We start from the raw sequence: 22,584 nt of genomic DNA on the forward strand, positions 1-22,584 counted from the left end.
AAGTACACTGCAGCTCAGCCAATGTCAAGCATTACTGACTAGTTATTTAGACTCACAATATTGAACTTTTGACATAGTAGCAAAGCACTGCACAATGTAAATCTTCTATTATGGTAACTAATACCTCACTACTACTACTACTAATGGTAACTAATACCTCACTACTACTACTACTACTGCCCCTTCATGGATCACTGCCTTGCCGTGGCGAAGGGGCTTGAAGAACTCAGAGAAGCTATGAACTACGCTGAGCAGGGCACACAAGATGAACAGGTCATAGTGGAGAGTTTTGACCAAACGTGATCCACCTGGAGGAGGAACCGGCAAGCCACTCCAGTATCCTTGCCAAGAAAACTCCATGGACAAAGACAACAACTACTACTACTACTACTATTAAATTGCTTCCACTTGGGGGCTACCTGTAATTTATATAACCAAACAATCTCATGGTTGGCACATTCCCACTAAATATGAGTTTATTTGGCAACATTCATGAATATTTGGTGTATCTGGATACAAATATTAAGCTTGTATTCCACTATAGAATATATTTTACGCCACTCATTCTTTCTAAAGCTTTTTATGATTATTACAATTATTATTTTATTATCTTGTAGCTTTACTATTTCTGTTTATGACTGTCTTTAGTACTACTTTAGTTTGATGTTTTGTTCGTTAGAGTAATTTCTCTAACAAAAAGTAGTAGCGGTATTTCAGCAGAACAAAATGACTGAAATGCCATAGCCAGGAAACATCCTGAAAAAATAGTCATAAACTATCCCTCCCCATCTCTCCACCTTCTCTCTCTCTGCAGAAGTAAACAATTTAGTTATAAAAACAGTAGAATGCATACATGCATGAACAATTTAAATATACCAGAATGTACACATGAGCGCTTGTGTCCCCCCACACCAACAAGATCCAGATAATTCTACCAAGGATGTTACACAAATGATAATTAAAATGTGCCCTGCATATATTGGTTTTTACACCTGTTTAACTATCATGCTTTTTACATGCAGTGGTACCTTGGTTTACGAACTTAATTCGTTACAGAAGTCCAGTCTTAAACCAAAGTGTTCTTAAACCAAGGCATGCTTTCACATAGCAGTGAGGGACTCAATTTACAAATGGAACACACTCAACAGGAAGCGAAACATGTTCTTATTCCAAGGCAAAATTCACAAACCAAAACACCTACTTCTGGGTTTGCAGCGTTCTTAATGCAAGTTGTTCATAAACTAAGCTGTTCTTAAACCAAGGTACCGCTGTACATTCCCCCCTCCCCTGAGAAACCTCAATATTCTTGTTTAGAGAACTATAATTTCCGGAGTTCTCTGGGAAGGGGGAATGACTATTAAATTAGTTTAAGTGTAATGGAGATATACCCAACGTTATATTTTCTTAAAACCTTACCCATTGCAGACGTCATTTCCAATCATTGAAAAGATAACTATTGCAGGCTTGTCAAACTGTTGACTCCTTGCCAAGCTGGAAATAAAAGATAAACGAAAACTCAGTCTTAAAATTCTACTCACAGCATGAACAATTCTCTCTGGGTTGTATCTAACTCAGAGCAGATCCAATGAAATAAATGGGCATGTCTAACTTAGGTCCACTGATTTAAGTAGGTTTACTCTGAGTATGACTTAGATATAACCCTCTCTTTCCCTCTATAACAACATACAGTATGTTCCTATTACACAGAACTTACTAATGCAATATAATTTTATAAGGGTTTACAGCAAGTAGATGAGGCTTTAAGATCACGCTGCTCATCAATATAATCAATGACAACTGGTGATGACAATGAGAATAATAGAATCAAAGAACTGTAGAGTTGGAAGGAATCCTGAGGGATTTCTACTCCAACCACCTGCAAGGCCCACAGCCATCCCTGGGTGGCCTCGAACCACCAACCTTCCAGTTAACAGCCAGACGCACTCACCCAGTGTGCCATGGGAGGGACACTTAGTTTTTCTTTAACACAGCAGCTTCTCATAGTAAGCATGTACTTACTATGTGCATGTTTACTATGACATATGCTATGACATATACACAGCTTTGCCAATAGGGACCTGGTACCACCAGTTATAGGAGCCAACTCCTAGGGGCCAAGGGGTCTTTGTCCCCCAATAAAGTATTTGTGGGGCCCAGGGCCTCCAAAGTTGATGGGCATTATCGTCATAACCCATCATTCTGCCCAGACACTTAGGTCCAGCGCCGAGGGCCTTCTGGCGGTTACCTCACTGCGAGAAGCCAAGTTACAGGGAACTAGGCAGAGAGTTTTCTCGGTGGTGGCACTCGCCCTGTGGAACGCTCTCCCACCAGATGTCAAAGAGAACTACCAGACTTTTAGAAGACATCTGAAGGCAGCCCTGTTTAGGGAAACTTTTAATGTTTGATGCATTACTGTCTTTTAATATTTTGTTGGAAGCCACCCAGAGTGGATGGGGAAGCCCAGCCAGATGGGCAGGGTATAAATAAATTATTATTACAGTGGTACCTCAGGTTACATACGCTTCAGGTTACAGACTCCACTAACCCAGAAATAGTACCTTGGGTTAAGAACTTTGCTTCAGGATGAGAACAGAAATCGTGCTCCGGCGGCGCGGCAGCAGTGGGAGGCCTCATTAGCTAAAGTGGTGCTTCAGGTTAAGAACAGTTTCAGGTTAAGAACGGACCTCCAGAACGAATTAGGTACTTAACCCGAGGTACCACTGTATTATAATTATTATTATTATTAAAATGTGTGCACCATGTCATGTGATCGATTGTGTGGGGTGGGGCTTACCTGCCCCCCCCCCCAATATTTTATTCAAGTTGGCACCGCTGCCATCTAATTCAGTATTTTCAACTGTGTGGTACTCCAGGGATTCAAGCTGCAGCTTTTCTCAGACTAACCTGGAGATGGCAGGGATTGAACCTTGGTTCAAGCAGTTGGTCAACCACTGAGCTATAGCCCTTCCCCAAATAGATTTAGGCAAAGGAACTCTCAAGCTACTTCAGAGACGAAAACCACTGGTTTGGATGGATTTAACATATTAGACATTGAAACATCAACTATGAAAAGGTTTGGACAAATTCATGGAGGATACATCAAGCAACAACTATTGTCATGTTAGCCAAATGGAATCTCAGCCTCTGAATGTTTGCATAGTGCATTTGGACTTTCAAGTAGCAAAGCGATGGTGGCGTAGCTGGGGCCTTGCATTGTCCTGCAGCTAGCTATTTCAACTATGGATCAAATAGCTCAACTCCCCCATTAACTATTTACCTCTTGACAAGCTCTAGGACGTTTTGCGAAGAGCCACCTAGATGATCAAAGGCAATGAATAAAAGAGAATTTAACACAGATTAAGTAAGAAGACTTGTAAATGGCATGAAACATCTGATGAAATAAGGCCCGCTTGAAATTGGTGAGAATTGAGTGAATTGTGATTAACTTTGGGGGATCATGTCCAGCTGGAAAGCTGGACCTCCTATTTCCCAACTGAAGCAAGTCAGCTTCCCATAACCTACTAGGCTTCTCAGGCAGCAACCCAGATATCCCTCCCAGCAGCTTCACATCAACCAGGCAGGCAAGAGGTAAGGCGGCACTTTCTCCTTTCCTTACCCCCTCCCCAGGTCACGTGACCCATCTCTCCCCAGCTGTTATGGAGCAAACCCAAAGTACTGCTGACTATGGCAGACAGGAAAGGACCTGAGGGAATCAGTTGGGAGAAACTATGGTGCCTCAGTTCACCGTAACCTGAAGATACAGGGTAGAATCTACCCCTTTCCATTACAATCTCTCGCCCTGTATCACACTGACCGTAATAAGCATTCCCTGATTATCAGCTTTTGGAAACAAAAGCCCCAAGTTGTCCACCACCTATTCTCAAGGCACATTTTTGCACCTTCAAATGTATTTTGCTACCTGCAGCCAATTATTTTGCTGAAAAGCCATGGCAAACATGATTAATGCCAATTGCCCTAGAAGGCCTTGAACGTTTGCAAGTCAGTCATGGATGAACGGATTGGGAGGTAGCCAGACAGACAGACGCTTGGCAGGGAATGAGAAAAGATACCGTTAGACTTGTATGCTAGAACAGTCTGGCTGTGAACCTTATCTTATTGTTGAATGAACTTTTTGCTCCTCCAAACCATAAAGAAAAAGGGACCCCTGACAGTTAAGTCCAGTCGCGAACGACTCTGGGGTTGCAGCACTCATCTCACTTTACTGGCCGAGGGAGCCGATTTTTGTCCACAGACAGCTTCCGGGTCATGTGGCCAGCATGACTAAGCTGCTTCTGGCGAACCAGAGCAGCGCACAGAAACACCGTTTACCTTCCCGCCAGAGCAGTACCTATTTATCTACTTGCACTTTTGACATGCTTTCGAACTGCTAGGGACGCCGGTGGCGCTGTGGTCTAAACCACTGAGCCTTGGGCTTGCTGATCAGAAGGTCAGCAGTTCGAATCCCCGCGACGGGGTGAGCTCCTGTTGTTCAGTCCCAGCTTTATGCCAAACCATAAAGAAGGTATAAGAAGACTGGAAGAAATTTAAAGACTATTTGCAGAAATACTGTAAAATTAATGAATGTTAAAATGATGTTGGATTGAAAATAAGTGGTATTGGTATTAAGATTAACAAGAATATGCAAATATGGATTGATAATGAATAAAAATATACAGTTATAATAGGTTAAGATATAGAGTAAAGATGGTTGAAAGAGGGTAAGGATTTGCTGAAATGTCTTTGTGAATGGGAATACAAAAAGGGGAGGTGAGAGGAGGTCAAGGAAACAAGTAAATGAGTCCAAAGATATTGAAAAATGGATATTTTTTCTTTTTAAATTTCTTTTTCAATTGTCTGTTCTTTTTTGCATTTTGTACCCTTTTTATTCTTTTTTCTATGTGTGTTTTTTCTTAGTTTGTTAACTGTTGTTATAATTTTAGTTTGTTAATTGCTGTTATAATTTTCTCTATTTTGTAAACTTATGTTTTCTTTTTTGTAAAATTTGAATAAATATCTTTTAAAAAAAACAATTTAAAGTTGCAAAGAAACTCCAGGTGAACTAGGATTCCCCAAGGCAGCCGAGATTAAGACAACGTTTTCCTGCTTCCAATGGTACTCAATGGCTGCTGTGAAATATCTGCCTTCCTAATGTTCAATGGGCCAGAACATTCATTAACAGTTACATTATTCGGATCCAAGACAAAACACATCATCACAGAATGTGATAAAAGTACAGGTGAGAAACCTGATCCTGAGATGTGGGGAAATGAATTCAGGAAGCGGCTCCCCATCAATCACACATGCTAGGAATACATGAACAGCTGAAGGCACCCTGTCCCCGAGTACCCTGGAATGAGCTGAAAATAATCAGGCGGAGGACAGGCTTTCTATCAGTGAAGACTAGCTGATCATTCTTGGAGCTTATATGTGGTTATTTGCAGCTCAAGCCATATGTATCCAGGGTACAGCGTTTTCAATAAGCAGAAGGCTGCCTGTCTGAGGCGTTATACCTTGTTTCCTGAACTATCAAGCGGCATGAATTAATTACAAGAAAAATCTGTCCCAGCCAGTGCATCTATATTTGGAAGAATGAGAAGAAAACGCACCCACTTTATGTTGCTGAAGAAGATGCTGGTGTGTCCAGCAAACTTCAATGGCAATGTTTTAGTATGAGTACCAGTGTCTGTTAGGACGCAGGTGGCGCTGTGGGTTAAACCACAGAGCCTAGGACTTGCTAATCAGAAGGTCGGCGGTTCAAATCCCCATGATGGGGTGAGCTCCCGTTGCTCAGTCCCTGCTCCTGCCAATTTAGCAGTTCAAAAGCACATCAAAGTGCGAGTAGATAAATAGGTACCACTCCGGCAGGAAGGTAAACAGCATTTCCGTGCGCTGCTCTGGTTCGCCAGAAGCGGCTTAGTCATGCTGGCCACATGACCTGGAAGCTGTACGCCGGCTCCCTTGGCCAATAAAGCGAGATGAGCGCCGCAACCCCAGAGTCAGCCACGACTGGACCTAATGGTCAGGGGTCCCTTTACCCTTTACCTTTTACCAGTGTCTGTTACCACTATGTCCAGTGATATATTTGAATGCTGATTCTAGGCAATATGTTGTTGTTGTTTTTAATCCTGACTCCTACGTATTTGTGTGCTTGCTAATAGTTAGCCAGCCAGTCAGCCAACCAGTCATAGGAATATAGGATACCTTCTTAGATTGAGCCAGTGATTCAGTCTAGCTCAGTATTGTCTTTATATGAGTTGCAGTGACTCTTCAAGGTTTCAGACAGAGGTCTTTCCCAGCCCTACCTGGAGATGACAAGAATTAAACCTGGGCCTTAGCCTTCTGCATGCAGTGCTCTATGTGCCTTCTCTAGAAACAAGAAGGATGAGGTTTGTATCCTCAATCTGCATTCAAAATGGTCCCCTTCCCCCAGCCTTGCTGTTCAACAGCTTCTACTTATGGTGAATGAATGTGTGGGTGAAGACCAAACAAGGTACCATTTTGGGAAATGTTCTGGTAATCTCGATGGTTGCAGCGGTTTCTTTTTCGTAAATATAGGTACAGCGACTCTGTCCAGCCTCTGAAACAAAGATAACAGAACTCTGGTTTAGTGAAGGCATGGCATGCAAATAAAATAACAGATCAAGAATTGCAAAGATACAGTGCAGAGGACTTTCAGGTCACTTATTTGGGGAGAGGAGCTTTCATGACTTTCATGGTCTTGATTTTAGCCTCATGGCAACACTGTGAGATGGGTTAGATGGCATGAGAATGACTTGTCCAGTGGCCAATCTATGAGTTTCAGAGCTGAGCTGAAATACCTGGATTGATCACATGTTCATGTCCCTTTAAGAGGGGGAGTTACGTTTTCTTACCTAAGTCGGGGTGGGGGTCAAGTTTTGGGAGATAGCTCTGATCAGTCTACACTGGGAAGCAAGGCAGCCAAAGATGATTATTCGGTGTTGCAGTACTTTTGTAACATCTCCTGAAGAGAACAAATTCCTTAGTCAGCGCTGTTAGCAAACAAAAAAGGCACAAGGCCTGTGACCTGGATGTTATTTACTGGAGTGATTGCTCATTCCAAATGTGTGTTTGGCTCCAAAGCAAAAGAGCTAGATGGGATCTCCCTGAAAAGATCTGTTGTTGATTATATCGGGGGCTCCTAGCCCAAAGGCCTTTAACACTGCTGAGATGCTGCACTAGCGCAATGAAGTGAAAGCCAAGTTTCAGTTGTGGTTCCACACTGCATCTACCAGCTGCTTTATCTTTGTTGCAATCTCACCTGCACTCCATCTGCATGGCAAAGAGCATAGTGACACACCGTATTTATAAATGTTAGAACCACAAGTTATTTACGTCTACAACTTACAATCAAGGGTGCCGTGTTTGTACATTTGATGTTTCTGGAAACTTCATGGAGCAACTTCACGATTCCATTGTTATCCAAGGCTTACAAAGGGATGTTTGGAGGAAAAGGATGCTATTAGCGGAAGGATATAAACCAAGTCTACTGCTTCCATCGGAAGAGCTGTACAATGGTTTGTCCAGCACAGCCAGGGTTTGGGCGCAGTACACAAAACAATCTAGCTTCTGCATCACTCTGGTTCTCAACACATCACCTGAAATGAACCATGAGCAGGGACCACGGACAAGACAGCAACTACTGCTGCAGGCTGGACCTTCACTTATCCTTATTGGGGAGGGTCAATAAATGCACTAGGCTTGTTTGCTTATATCTCCCTTTAAAGATAAAGGTAAAGGTACCCCTGCCCGTACAGGCCAGTCTTGAGAGACTCTAGGGTTGTGCGCCCATCTCACTCAAGAGGCCGGGGGCCAGCGCTGTCCGGATACACTTCCGGGTCACGTGGCCAGCGTGACAAGCTGCATCTGGCGAGCCAGCGCAGCACACGGAAACGCCGTTTACCTTCCCGCCAGTAAGCGGTCCCTATTTATCTACTTGCACCCGGGGGTGCTTTCGAACTGCTAGGTTGGCAGGCGCTGGGACCGAGCAGCGGGAGCGCACCCTGCCGTGGGGATTCGAACCGCCGACCTTTCGATCGGCAAGCCCTAGGCGCTGAGGCTTTTACCCACAGCACCACCCGCGTCCCTTATATCTCCCTTTGGGCATTATTAATTGTGAGATAAGGCAATAAGGATCCAGAAAGAACAGATGGCTTGTTCCCATTGATGGAGGAGAAACCTGAATATCTTCCAGAAATTGTATATAAGCATTTAGTGGGCACAAGTGAGCAGGGAATTACTAGGGGGTTATTTTACAGTTACTAATATTTTAAAGGTGATAAATTCATTAATTTTTAGATGCTGTGGGCAGTATTTTACCTATGAGCCTCATCGGCAAAAGGATCTCTGCTTGCACAACAGGAATTTCCTCCCTCCACTTCCTGTGTGCACACACACCCTCCCCAAATCTGCTCCAGAGGGTTGGGAGAACCCCAGAACATATTTAGGGGGTGCATAAGAGAGGAGAGGGATATAACATTCCCTTGTGCAAGCAGAAATCCTTATGCTGAGAGAATGATTACTTTAGTGCTACACTGGATTCTACTTCAGTGTCGTTTTCTACCCTGAACTTTTAGGGGTAAGGAGGCTTTAAAAAAATCTAGATAAAGAATCAAGAGAGACAGAAAGGAAATAATTTTCAAGATGCATTTTTCAAGGAACAGAAAAGCTTAAAAGCACTGGTTTACTCCACTGATGATTTCTCCAAGCAGTCAGGCAAACCCAGACTAAGCAATGTCACTGCTATTTCACATTGAGGCCAAAATGAGGGTGAAATTGTGAAGTCCAAACTGTAAAAGCTTTGCATCACTAAGAAGTCTGGATCATCTTCTAAATAGTTTCTTATATCTGACAGCCCCACTTCTTAGAAAGTATAAATAACTACTCTAGACAATTACCATTCCTAAACAAACAATAGAACATCTACAGTATTGGCCCAAATATACGCCGTGCCCGCAAATAAGCCACAACTTAAAAATTCAGGGGGGGAGGGAAGAAAAAAAGACAATACCTGAATATAAGCCACTCTCTTAAAATTCTGCAGGCACTCACACCCGTAAACGGCAAATGTAGAAGAAAATCCTACAGGTACTAGAGAGGACCCACAAGTGGGTTAAACACCTGTTCGTAGCACCGTAAATGCAAATAAAATATCAATACTGCACTGTAAAATACGGGGAAAGCAATGAATGACATTAGAATTACGGTAATTGCACAACAGTCTCAAGCTCACAAATCAGCAATAGTATATTTTTTTGTTCTGTGTTACCGTATGTCTGTTTTAGCAGCGATATCGTAAAAACCAATTTTTGTAAGGTCACAAATTGAAGCTGCACTTTAAATTTTCATGGTCGGAATTTGGGGGGGAAAGTGTGGCTTATATTCAGGCCAATACGGTATATATGATGCTGTTTGTTCCCAATAAATCCTTCTTCACACAAAGAATGAAAAACCTAGCTTTTTATATGATTGAAAAGGAGATGGGGGCAAACAGTCCTATGAACTAAGAAAGATAAATTGCCCAGGAATCAGGAGTTTATGGAACATTAACAAAACTGCCTTAGCAATTGCAAAGAAATAATTAGGAGACAGTTGGACCAAGGAAAGCTTGTCTCTAAACATTGCTTTGTCATCTTAGACAAGTGGACAGATTTGGGAACAGAAGGAATAATAGATCCCACAGATTAAAAATAGAGGCTATTTCAGAACAGTGACATTGGGGAAGAACATCAGGATGAAACAAATGGAAAGTAATTAAGTTGGAGCTGAATTTCGAAGGTAATTCCTCTTGGGAACGAAAACTACCATTTGGATGAAAACCACTAATTTAAGCTGCCATACTTTGTTTAAGCAGGGTCAGAATTGACATGTGGGAAAAAGAATGGACAGATCTGTCAATTTCAGCTCCGCTCAGCTTCTTATTTCTCCAATCTTAAGTCTTAATCACATTTCCACAAGACTTTGTGATTTTTCTTTAAGCCCTCATGAAAATTTGGAAGTGTATTAATTATTATTATTATTATTACAACAACAACCCCACCCACCATTCACCAGCGGATTCCAGATTAGATAACAACAATCTGAAATGAATAATTGACCTTTTGTGACACACCACTCCAAAGTGATTGTTTTTAGAGGCTTACAGAAGGACCATGATTTGACTAAAAATGTGGAGTCAAGGGGCTGAAGCTTTTGGATTTCATTAAGGATTCCCCTCTACTATCTCTCCAATAATTAAGAGGAGGGAGCTCATATTGAAAGAAACTGCCTGGGGGAAGGGAGCTGCAGCGACAAAGAGAGTGAGTGGGGGAAGAGAAAGCACACACACACACACACACAAATGCCTGCAGTGCAGCTGTGCATCCCTTTAAAACATAGCTTCCCACCATTGCTTTCGCTGGGAGATGGATCTATGTGCTGCAGTTGTGGTTGTTTTGGCTTGAAGGTAAGTATGAAGGAAAACGAAGAAGAAAGTTTGGTCTGGGAACCATGAAACAATGTGTTAGCATATGCATTTATTGTGGAATGGGAGGATCATAATTTTTAGGAAACATCAGAAGCAGAGGGCATGGCAACACTCCAGAACTTCCATCTGAACACAAAACATTTTCTCCACAACCATTCATTCCTGAGATTCTGGTGACTTAGCTTACACACCCAATTGTGGAGTTGAGGAATCCGGTTGCTCCAGAAAACTGAGGCCAGTCGAGCTCATCGGCAAAAGCCTCAGGAAGGTTGGAAAATGCCTTCTACAAAAGAGATTAAGAAATCAGGATGGATTTTATTTTCTGTACTTGCCCTTCACCCAATCGTCTCATGGTGGGTTACAATAATGGGCTTCCATGCCCAGAACATTGGCAATACAGTGGTGCCTCGCAAGACAAAAAGAATCCGTTCCGCGATTCTCTTCGTCTAGCAGTTTTTTCGTCTTGCGAAGCAACCCTATTAGCGGCTTAGCGGCTTAGCGCTATAAGCGGCTTAGTGGCTATTAAAGGCTTAGCGGCTTAGCTGCTAAAAGGCTATTAGCGGCTTAGCGGCTTAGAAAAAGGGGTGGGGACGGGGGGAAAATCGCAAGACTTGCAAGACGTTTTCGTCTTGCGAAGCAAGCCCATAGGGAAAATCGTCTTGCGAAGCAACTCAAAAACGGAAAACCCTTTCGTCTAGCGGGTTTTCCGCCTTGAGAGGCATTCGTCTTGTGAGGTACCACTGTAAACTTGATTATTTTTTTCACACTAGCTTTTAATGCAATATGAAGTTCAAGCAGTTTAAATGCAGTTAATAGGACACAGCTATAGGCCATAAACAAATTAAATAGTTATTAAGAATTATAGATCAGACATGGAAAATATATGTATTTCTTTTTGGGAGGAGGAATTAATTACAAACCCCTTCCCTTGAGATTTTATTCCTAGAGATCAGCTACGTCTTTAGTATAGTAAGGCTGCCCTCCTGGCTTGGTGCCACCCTGAGCACTATCCAAGGGGTGGGTAACCTTTATTGTCCTTCTGGGCCAGATCCTTATCTGGCTCCACCCCTATAGGGCTCTGGGGGGAGCGGTGTTTGCTACGCAGCACGGCTATGGCCCTTCCCAGAGGGCTACCATTTTCCTGTGGAACCATGTTGGACCCTCCATTTGGAGCAAGCCTGGGTTGCACGGCCAATCAGGTCAGGGACACAGGGGTTGTGCCCTGCCTGCCCCTGACATATTCAAGATGGCAGCCAGACCCTCTTTGCTGACTGTTGCAGGATTTTCTACCCACCCACCCAGTCTGTTAGGGGCCCATCCTAACACGGGCAAGTTGGCGAAAGGACCTTGATACGGTCTACTTGGTTGCCACATTTGGGGCCAGGGATGGATTTCCCCCTGCAAGCAAATTAGCCAGCTTGCAGCTTTCTGGCTACCTCATAGAAACTTTCACAACTAAGGTGGAAAAGGCATTGGGCTGGATCCTTAGTCGTGTGGGTACCCCGTTAAAGGGGTGACTCTGTCCGGGAATCCACAAAGGGACTGATGGGCCAATACACCTCTCCCAATGGCAGCCTGTGTGGGGTCATGGCACCTGACTCCCCAGTCGACCTCACTGGGTTACTATCAGGCAGCAGGTGGGCTGCATGATCCTGAATACACACCCAATGCCTTAGGCAAACCTACTCTTACCTGTAATCAATAAAGTTGCAGCCTAATTCAACCCAATACCAATCTCCTGTGCTCATTTTATTGGTCCTCCCCACACCAGCTGCGGACATCATGCGCATGTGGCAGCAAATAGCACAGTACTTTATGTTTTCCAGTACAGTGGTACCTCGGGTTACATACGCTTCAGGTTACAGACTCCGCTAACCCAGAAATAGTACCTCGGGTTAAAAACTTTGCTTCAGGAGGAGAACAGAAATTGTGCTCCGGCGGCGGCAGCAGCAGAAGGCCCATTAGCTAAAGTGGTGCTTCAGGTTAAGAACAGTTTCAGGTTAAGAATGGACCTCCGGAACGAATTAAGTACTTAACCTGAGGTACCACTGCACTGAGTCTTGGCATTTAAGCTAGATTTCAGGGCTCAGCTTAGACCCTAGCAACCAAATCTGGTTCATGGACCTGAGGTTCCCCACCTCAGCCACAGCTTCCTGAGTCCCGCAGATTAATAAGGATCAGGGGAAAGGAGGACTGGGAAGGCTGAGATCAGAGCATGGAGGTAGGTCTAAGCCTTGAGGACTCGGCATCGCTTCAAAATACTGTACAAGGCATTTGCACATTGAGAAAAAATACTTGTGGAGAAGTTGAAAAACGTGAACATCCAAGATTTACAAAAGAAATGCTGACACAATCTAAAACGCTAGCTTGAGTACATCACTTTCATGCTTCATTGTCATTACTGTCATTATCCTGAGTATTGTTACCACATTTATTAGGCATGATCATCTCAATTATCACTGCCTCTGATTTATTATGCTCATCCCCTGCTCTGTCATCAGTGTGATTCCTATAATCATTTTTTTTTATAAAGCATTAACGAAGAAAAACAACAGCCAATCTCGAATATTTAAATCAGTTAAGGCTCTCCAAAGAGAAAATTAAAACTGCAAACAATGTGGCATTTAATTTGAATGCTGCCCACAATGCAGCAATAATTATTGGTGCTGAATATTTACTTTTAGCACTGCAGTTTTCCCTCCCAATTTCCCTTCGAAGTTTTCAATAAGCCACTTCGGTAGTTCCTTTCTCTCTCTCTCTCTCTCTCTCTCTCTCTCTCTCTCTCTCTCTCTCTCTCTCTCTCTTTTGGAAGAAAATCAATAGCACTTTTTAAGCCATCATGTGGTGGTCGTGGGCAGAAAGTTGCTTTACCTATATGATTAGCAGTAGATTGGCAACCATTTCTGACTCCCAACTATATAACAAAAAGTAAAATTGCAAGTAAACAAAAACACTCTGCCTTGGCTTGCCTTAGGCAAATCCCTTAGTGTTCCTCACCCGTAAAATATGAACATTAATTGCTTGTCGTCAACCAGGGCTTTGCATAGTTCTGCTGTCTGATTATTATTTTTTTACTTTAGACAAGTGGAATTTCACAGAAAGGACACTTGCTGTGCCCTTTCCCCCCTGAAACCCCTCAAAAGCCTCTCTGGAGGGCTGAGTGGTGTCTCTTGAACATGTTATTCAGATGGTTATAATGGTGGTTATAGGACAGTCTGATTTCTCCAGGCACAAGGTGGCTATGAGCCTATTTGTTGTTACTGACCTGGTTCAAACCGAATAGGGCGCCCCAAGAAAACACAGCTGATACATAAACCATTTGAGTGCACACTCCTGCATCTTTTCCTTGTCTCATATGTTTGGCTGCAGAGGAAACATCATGGCCTCTTGAATGACAGACACTTTCGTTTTCCAAATCAGAAGGGAGTAAGGGTTCTCTTAATGTTGGCTGAAGGGCTTCCCACAAATCTGTCTTCTGCCTACGGCACTGTTGTCAACGGCTCCTGCAAATATTTATTACTGACCCTAATGATGAACATTTCACTAGCGATAAGTAGTAATTCTACTGTAGTCAGCACAGCAGAAGACAAGAACATCTGAGATGAGAACAGAGGTGTGATTACTTGTGGGGGAAGCTATAATGGCCAAAAGACCCAGATACCTGAAAGACCACCTGGTTCCTTATACACCTGCCCAGACTTTGTGGTCATTGAAGGATGCCCCTTCTCTGAGATACAGTATGTGCTGATTTGTGAGAGCACATTCTCAATAATGGCACCCCAATTCTGGAATGCCCTCCTCTCTGAAGCACCAACACTGATGGAGCTTTGACACTAGGTAAAACCATAGATATTTCAACCAAGCATTTGGTTAAATTGGTGCCCCCCACCTCTTGGCTGCTGTAGTTACAATGTTAGTATATTGTCTGCTTTCACACTAAGTTCATTTAAATGAAATATGGCTTTATTGTATTTTAATGTTGCTCTGGGATTGTGTGATGAAAGAAGAGCGGGTTATAAATAATTTTAACCAAACCAACCAAGATGGGAGGAACAAGATGCATGCATGGTACTAATAAACTGAGCAGATGTTTTCCTTTCTAAAGAAGAGTTTCTGGTTTCTTAATATATCTTGAAAACCTCCCATGATAATTACAGCAGTGGCTGAAAGTGATCATCCCCAGAAATATATAGATACTCAATCGGCACCCTTTATAATAGAGGGCAGTTATAATGGGCACCCTTAGTAATAGAGAAGAAAGTGAATTATAGGACGGCCAACTGAGATCAGTACAATGACCAGCTGAAACGACATACCACTGACATTTGCGATGCTGTCACCCATTCAGGAGGGATGTGAAAATGAGCCCCAGCTGAATCCCCCAACAAAATGATTCCCTTGGACTCTGTGCCTACGGAAGACAATTAATAATTTTAAAAGCTTAATTATTTTTTTCTCACATTGCAAACCCGTATGCTGCACAAAACACAACTGCATTAAGAAAATCCACACGGCAGTTCCAGCACACAAAGAGCAATCAAAACAACGATTTGGCCATTTGTGCTCATTTCCAAACCTAAAATAAGATTTTTAACTTCCTCTGCACTATAAATAACCGAAAATAAATGGACACATCAATCAAGTTTACAAAAAGTGCATGCTAAATAAGACCAATTTCTATTAGGCTGCTTTTAAAGCTTGAATTGGTACTTTAAAGTGGACCCTGCTGGGAGCAACATAAATTTTTACTATCTGCAGTACGTTCAATAAAAGTGGAACATTTAGTGAAATCAGGGCATTGAGAGCATTGCTCTCAATTTGGTCTATTAGGGCAAAATTACAAGCTTCTCATAAACACTGACTGCTTCACTGCACCCAGCCTTTAAAGATGGATGGTGCCTGATAACATCTCTTGCAATTTCAGGGCGCATAAAAAGCAAGGCAGTCGTTCTAGTCCACAAGAGAGAGAAAATGCCTCCCCAAATCCACAATTGGGCTACATCTTTATTAGCATGCTTTGAGTAACATAAAGAGTTCTGGAGACCTAGAAAACTTGCTCCCTAAGCTGGAGTTTGGCCTACGGTGTCCTGAGAACCAGTTCAAAGAAACTGGCTTTTTTAAAATCGGGAAGAAGTATAACTTTTGCTCCCTCCTTAATGACTAACTGGCTTTGTGTTTGCCAAGCAGCTACTAAACATCAGTGGCAGCACAAGAATAGACCTTGTGGAAGGTCCATGTTAGTTCTATTCAGGAGTGATTTCAATCATGTATAGGCACCACCATTAGATCAATTTGTGTTTGATCGGGAAGTGCACAGTTTTGAGTTTTGCTGTGGGCTAATTTATATACTGCCTACGAGACATTGTTGCCTCTGTAAAAGAACTCCACGACTGCCAGCAACAACATTACATTAATAACATATTGTTATGTGCAATAGGAAGCGGAATTCAGAAGAACAAGGCTGTTTATATGAATTCAGAAGCATGAGATCTATGAGTTCTGGCAGTTCCCTCACTGCGAGAAGTTAAATTACAGGGAACCAGGCAGAGGGCCTTCTCGGTAGTGGCACCCGCCCTGTGGAACGCCCTCCCATTAGATGTCTAAGAGAACAACAACTACCAGACTTTTAGAAGACATCTGAAAGCAGCCCAGTTCAGGGAAGATTTTAATGTTTGATGCATTACCTTATTTTAATATTTTGCTGGAAGCCGCCCAGAGTGGCTGGGGAAGCCCAGCCAGATGGGCGGGCTATAAATAATAATAATAATAATAATAATAATAATAATAATAATAATAATAATAATAATAATTTCCAACTCTTTCTATAGAGCTTCTCTTTCAGCCAAGCACGCTGGAGAGTGGGAACTGAGGGGGTCCTTCAGTCCCTCCCAAAATTTTCAAGGAGGGGGATTGGCCCCCCCCCCAAAATCCTGTGGCTCTGCTCCGCCTCCTCCTCCTTACCCAGTACACAAACGCTGGCATCACAGCAGGACACCCTTGCATCCCAGCCCAGCGCTTGAGTGTCACGTGATACACCCCCCATGTGTGTGTGTGTGGGGGGGGGGGAGTCGGCACCCCTGCTTTTAGCTCAGCCCACCCAACCAACTATGTCTACCTCAGCCAGTTTCCACCCGGTCTAAGTTCTGCGATGGGTTCTTGTCATTTGCATCACTCCAGCAGGACAGAAAGGCAGTATCCTAATCTCCAGAAATCAAGTTCACAATTTCACCGACTCATTCACAGCTTCCTTCTAAAAATGCATGAGATTATGAGGACATAATATAACCCAGGAACATTGGCTCTTGCAGAATTACTGGTAACTAATTCTGCAATAAGAAAATGAATAAATTTGGACACTCAAAGGCTTTTTTTTTTCATAAGTGAGCCTCCATTTAAATGCTGGCTGATTGACAGCTCTGATTCTCTCCCACACTTGAAGTGCTCTTCCTGCCTATTATAATGTGAAACAAGGTTTATATAGTGCCTTTAAACAGAAACTGTTCTTTTTTCAAAAAGCAAAACTACCCTGGGGTAGGGAGTGGGAGGCATTGTGACACCAGTAAAGGAAAAGGTACCCTGACCATTAGGTCCAGTCGTGACCGACTCTGGGGTTGCGGTGCTCATCTTGCTTTATTGGCCGAGGGAGCCGGCGTACAGCTTCCGGGTCATGTGGCCAGCATGACTAAGCCGCTTCTGGCGAACCAGAACAGCGCATGGAAACGCCGTTTACCTTCCCGCCAGAGTGGTACCTATTTATCTACTTGCCCTTGACGTGCTTTTGAACTGCTAAGTTGGCAGGATCTGGGACCGAGCAATGGGAGCTCACCTCGTTGTGGGGATTCAAACCGCCGACCTTCCGATCGGTAAGTCCTATGCTCTGTGGTTTAACCCACAGTGCCACCCGTGTCCTGTGACACCAGTACCACAGGCCAATTAACTTCCCACCTGCAGAGCTTGGTTTCCCAGAGCTTGGCTTTCAAAAGGAATCAGCACATCTGACAACAACATGAGGATTGTACCGATGACCCTCATTTGTAGTATGTTCATACATTCCCTTTGTTTTGTTTTTCATTATATATTTTAGAATTATTATTATTTTAATGAATCGGGCAATTTGCAATCAATATTCTCAGCTGTATTTTAAAATTAGAGAAATTACCTTTACAAAATTTCTGCTCATAGGCGATGCCATCTTTTGGATCAACACCCTAATGGATGAGAAAAGAAAATTAACTCATGGAGCTGAACGCACACACACACACACACAGAGAGAGAGAGAGAGAGAGAGAGAGAGAGGAGAAGCATCAATTAAGTTTTGCACATTCACTTTTTCTTTCAGGAATTGTTCCAGCAACACAATGAAATGCAGGCACCCCTGTCTGTTAGAAAACGCTGAGCAGTAGCAACATGAATACCTGGGGGACCCAAATAGCTGAGGATCACTTTTCTATGATGGCAAGAATGGGCAAAGAGGCTTCCTTTTATCATACACACTGATAGCATCAGCCAGACATGTTATATGTAGGTTAAAAAAAAGGTTAAAGGAACCCCTAGACAGTTAAGTCCAGTCAAAGGTGACCACAGGGTTGCGGTGCTCATCTCACTTCAGGCCAAAGGAGCCGGCATTTGTCCACAGACAGCTTTCCAGGTCATCTGGCTCAATGGAAACCAGAACGCACGGAAACCTTCCCGCCTCTGTGGTACCTATTTATCTACTTGCACTGGTGTGCTTCCGAACTGCTAGGTTGGCAGGAGCTGGGACAGAGCAACAGGAGCTCACTCCGTCGCAGGGATTCAAACTGCCAACTTTATGTACGGCAAGTCCAAGAGGCTTAGTGGTTTAGACCACAGTGCTAGCCACGTCCCCGATTCCTAATGTAATAAGATAAATAAAACTAATCTAAATTAAAACAAAAATTATTCAGTGTGGCTTACATATAAGCATGTAAGTAACCAAAAATATAAACGACCAAATCAAAATCCTGATAATGAAATAATTGTATCATAAATAGTGGCCTTCGTCACATATCTTCGAGGGCCAGACGAAAATGTTTCCCTTCAACCCGGCATTCAGCTGATTAGCATTCTAGGTTTGTTTTCGTCTGTGTTTTATTATGTCTTTTGTATTCTCATTTTGTATTCTTCTGTTGTAAACCAGAAGAATCTTCTGTTGTGATCTTTGGATGAAGGGCGGTATACAAATTTAATAAATCAACAATAGTAGTAGTAGTAGTAGTAGTAGTAGTAATAGCAGTAGCAGTAGTAGTAGTAATAGCAGCAGTAATAATAGTGAACACAATTTCTAGCATCCAAAGTGATGCACTCAAGGACCCAGTAATTCTCTGAGGTTTTCTTTCTTTGAACAGCAAATCCCAAGGCCATTTCACAAGCCCTTTTGAAATCCTCTTCATTTTCATAAGTGGTTTGCCATGTGTCAAGGATTCCTAGATCTATCACTGAAATAAAATAAACCAGGTTTTTACCCTCACCTTGTTGCTTTTTGGTATCCCATGAATGCATGAGTTTTGAAATAAGGATTACTTATGTAAGACAGTTTCACTATCCAAAAGAGTTAGAAGTACTTTCATAGCAGTTTTTTAAAGGTAAGATTGGCCCCAAGGTAATACCTGTGGAAGCATTACAGACGTATTCTTAACCTGGGGCAGTCTATTCTTTTGAAAACTCACGAAGTAAAAACTCACATAGGCAGATTCCAAAATCGTGATTGAACATCTGTGGGAAATGTCAAAATATAACCTCCAAGAACTCACCCATATTCCATTACAGTTGGAGTCCTTATCTGCATCCCAGTTATCAGGGCTACAATAGAAAGGAAATTAATACATTTCAGAAATGGGTCAAGGTAGCATTTTTCAGACACACACATGCACGCACGCACGCACGCACACCCCTAAAGGTAAAGGTACCCCTGCCCGTACGGGCCAGTCTTGACAGACTCTGGGGTTGTGTGCTCATCTCACTCTATAGGCCGGGGGCCAGCGCTGTCCAGAGACACTTCCGGGTCACGTGGCCAGCGTGACAAGCTGCATCTGGTGAGCCAGCGCAGCACACGGAACGCCGTTTACCTTCCCGCTGGTAAGCGGTCCCTATTTATCTACTTTTCAGACACACAGGGACACGGGTGGCGCTGTGGGTAAAAGCCTCAGCGCCTAGGGCTTGCTGATCGAAAGGTCGGCGGTTCGAATCCCCGCGGCGGGGTGCGCTCCCGCTGCTCGGTCCCAGCGCCTGCCAACCTAGCAGTTCGAAAGCACCCCCGGGTGCAAGTAGATAAATAGGGACCGCTTACTAGCGGGAAGGTAAACGGCGTTCCGTGTGCTGCGCTGGTTCGCCAGATGCAGCTTGTCACGCTGGCCACATGACCCGGAAGTGTCTGCGGACAGCGCTGGCCCCCGGCCTATAGAGTGAGATGGGCGCACAACCCTAGAGTCTGTCAAGACTGGCCCCTACGGGCAGGGGTACCTTTACCTTTACCTTTATTTATCTACTTTCACCCGAAGGTGCTTTCGAACTGCTAGGTTGGCAGGCGCTGGGACCGAACGACGGGAGCACACCCCGCCGCAGGGATTTGAACCGCCGACCTTTTGATCGGCAAGTCCTAGGCACTGAGGCTTTAACCCACAGCGCCACCCGCGTCCCACGCACACCCCTACCTTCCACCAGAATGCTGACTTTCACTTTGGTGTGAAGTCATGTAACTTCACACCATGTTTTGCAGATGCTTTTTCCCAGCACCTGCCCCAGCATCAAGACTATCAATGTAAACTACTGATGCTAATGGATGAAGCCCTGAACAAACGCTCAAGAATTTTTAGAAAAAAGTTTTTAAACATAACTGTAAGGGAAAACAGCAAAGTCTCAAAAGAGATACAGGTTTGTTCTTTATGATACATGATGTTGTGTGTTTTTGTGAATGTTTCAGTGCCGAAAAGTAGCATTAAAATATTTTATAATAAATAAAATATACTTTATGAAAATAAATAGATAGCAATTCAGGATATGCATAAGCTATGTTTCTGCTATGTGGCTATCCTGACTATCTACATCCGCTCTACACCAGTTCCCACATATATCATGCAGACCTTCTCATGGGCAAACCATTCACATTTGGGGAGTCCCACAAAGCTACCCAGGCTTTTGGGGAAACCTGAAGCTATAATATAATATCTAAAGAAGTGATTTGTCCTAACAAGAGAGAATAATTTAAACCACCTAAATTACCGTCTGCCAGGATACACAGAGGCCTGGATATCGTCACAGTCTCTACCTCTCCAGTGATATCCTCTTAAGGTCTAACCAGGAAGAGAAATGAAGAAAAGTGTAGCGTTGTAATTCCGCCCCCTTCCAGCCAACCATTAAACATCTAAAATAAAAATCTAACTACAGAAGGGGAGAGAGATTCATAAACTAAGCCCCCCCCAGCTGCATTTTCTTAAAAAATGACACACTGCTTATTTTCATGCAGAAATAAGACACCCTGACAATTTTAATACTTTTTCATATAAGTTAGCTTCATGTTTTATTAATAATTCAATAAACATGACACTCTTTGGCAGAGCAGTTTGCTTCTCTGGGCAATGGATTTCCACGGCCAAGCCTCCAGAAAGAATATAAAAGGAATAATTATTTTTCTTCACCATAAAGGAAACAATATTTCAAAATAATAGAGAGTACCCCACAGTCTTGGACTACTGCTTTACAAAGTGATGGGTTTTATAGATACTAGAAGGGACTCTTGGGAGAATCTTGTTGCTGGCATATGACTTTACTTACCGGATAAAGACTAAATTTATCTCCATCAAGGTCTTCGAAAGGTAACTTACTACGGATAAGTCTGGAAGGATAAACACAACGCTCACAAACATTTTTCCTTTTTTTTTTGCAAACATTGCTATAAAGAGTTCTGCTTATCAGTTCTGCACCATTAACAGCTCTAACATACACATATCTATTCTGCAAGCAATTGTTATTATATATGGAAAAGAACTTTGAAAAAAACAAACAGTTTTCATTCTTTGGCCTAGGAGTTGATATTAAACTAAGGACATTTGTCATTGTGAGCACCAGGACAACATTTACATGTATCTGGAGCAAGTTGGTTGGGGATCATTGTGCACATCAGCCTCTGTTGATCAACATTTCCACACGTGAATTTCACATAGCTTATCCAAGCAGAGTGGCGGTCAGAGCTACAGATAGTTTTTTCTTGCTTTCCTTCATCCTTGGCACTGTAACTGTGGAGTTCCATATAAGTATAGGCCCTAGCTCATGTGAACATCACTTTCTGGATGGAGAACAGCTCGTAGGTATGGACTAGGGCTGGGCGATATCTGGTTTTCAACTTCTTGATATACCAACAGCTAAACATTGTGATATATTGATATACAGTGGAACCTCTACCTGCGACCATAATCCGTTCCGGAGGTCCATCCGGAGGTCAAAACAGGTTGCTGGGAGAGGCGCCATTGTGCGCAGGCGGTGATTGCCCTCTTCTGCGCATGCGAGAACAGCGGCAAACCCACCGGTTACTTCCGGGGTTGCCATGGACATTGAGCGAAATGGGCATAAGTGGAGGCAGACATAGAAGAGGTTTGACTGTATCACAGTCTGAAATAAGGATGGAGCTATGTAGAGGCACTGGTTGGCTTCAAGGTTTTCCCCATATTGTGATTTTCCCATAGCGCGCGAACATGCGCGCGCACACACACACTATGATTCGTGATATATTGCCAGGTCAAAAATTATCAAACCAGTATCACAATATGGACTTCAAACCGGCCCAGCCCTAGTATGGACATATGGTCCAAATTAAAATTTGCCTGGACACCATTTTGTCAGTCCGATAAACCCGGATGTATGGCAGCTTTAAGTTATTAGTCCTGCCTGCCATCCCTGACCAATGGCCATGCTTGCTAGCAATGATGGGAGTTATATTTCAGCAAGATCTGAAGGGCCCAAGGCCCTCCATGTTGGGAAACTGTGTACGTGCAGCTACCCAGGTAAAGGTAAAGGTACCCCTGCCCATACGGGCCAGTCTTGCCAGACTCTAGGGTTGTGCGCCCATCTCACTCAAGAGGCCAGGG

General features: G+C 43.2%; 1 protein-coding gene across 1 annotated transcript in view; it reads right to left on the reverse strand.

The window, feature by feature from the left end:
• The window catches only part of AOAH (acyloxyacyl hydrolase), a 94,584-nt gene that overhangs the window by 23,932 nt on the left and 48,068 nt on the right, over positions 1 to 22,584 (reverse strand). The window contains exons 8-16 of the mRNA XM_028751318.2: positions 21,275 to 21,335; positions 20,723 to 20,793; positions 19,255 to 19,303; positions 17,643 to 17,691; positions 14,800 to 14,894; positions 10,675 to 10,766; positions 6,495 to 6,577; positions 3,278 to 3,314; positions 1,417 to 1,491 (exon numbers count right to left, since the gene is read on the reverse strand). Of these exons, the coding sequence (XP_028607151.2) occupies positions 1,417 to 1,491; positions 3,278 to 3,314; positions 6,495 to 6,577; positions 10,675 to 10,766; positions 14,800 to 14,894; positions 17,643 to 17,691; positions 19,255 to 19,303; positions 20,723 to 20,793; positions 21,275 to 21,335 (612 nt within the window). The remainder of the gene's footprint in view (positions 1 to 1,416; positions 1,492 to 3,277; positions 3,315 to 6,494; positions 6,578 to 10,674; positions 10,767 to 14,799; positions 14,895 to 17,642; positions 17,692 to 19,254; positions 19,304 to 20,722; positions 20,794 to 21,274; positions 21,336 to 22,584) is intronic.

Source organism: Podarcis muralis, chromosome 12 (genome assembly GCF_964188315.1).
Source record: "Podarcis muralis chromosome 12, rPodMur119.hap1.1, whole genome shotgun sequence".
Lineage (NCBI taxonomy): Eukaryota > Metazoa > Chordata > Lepidosauria > Squamata > Lacertidae > Podarcis > Podarcis muralis.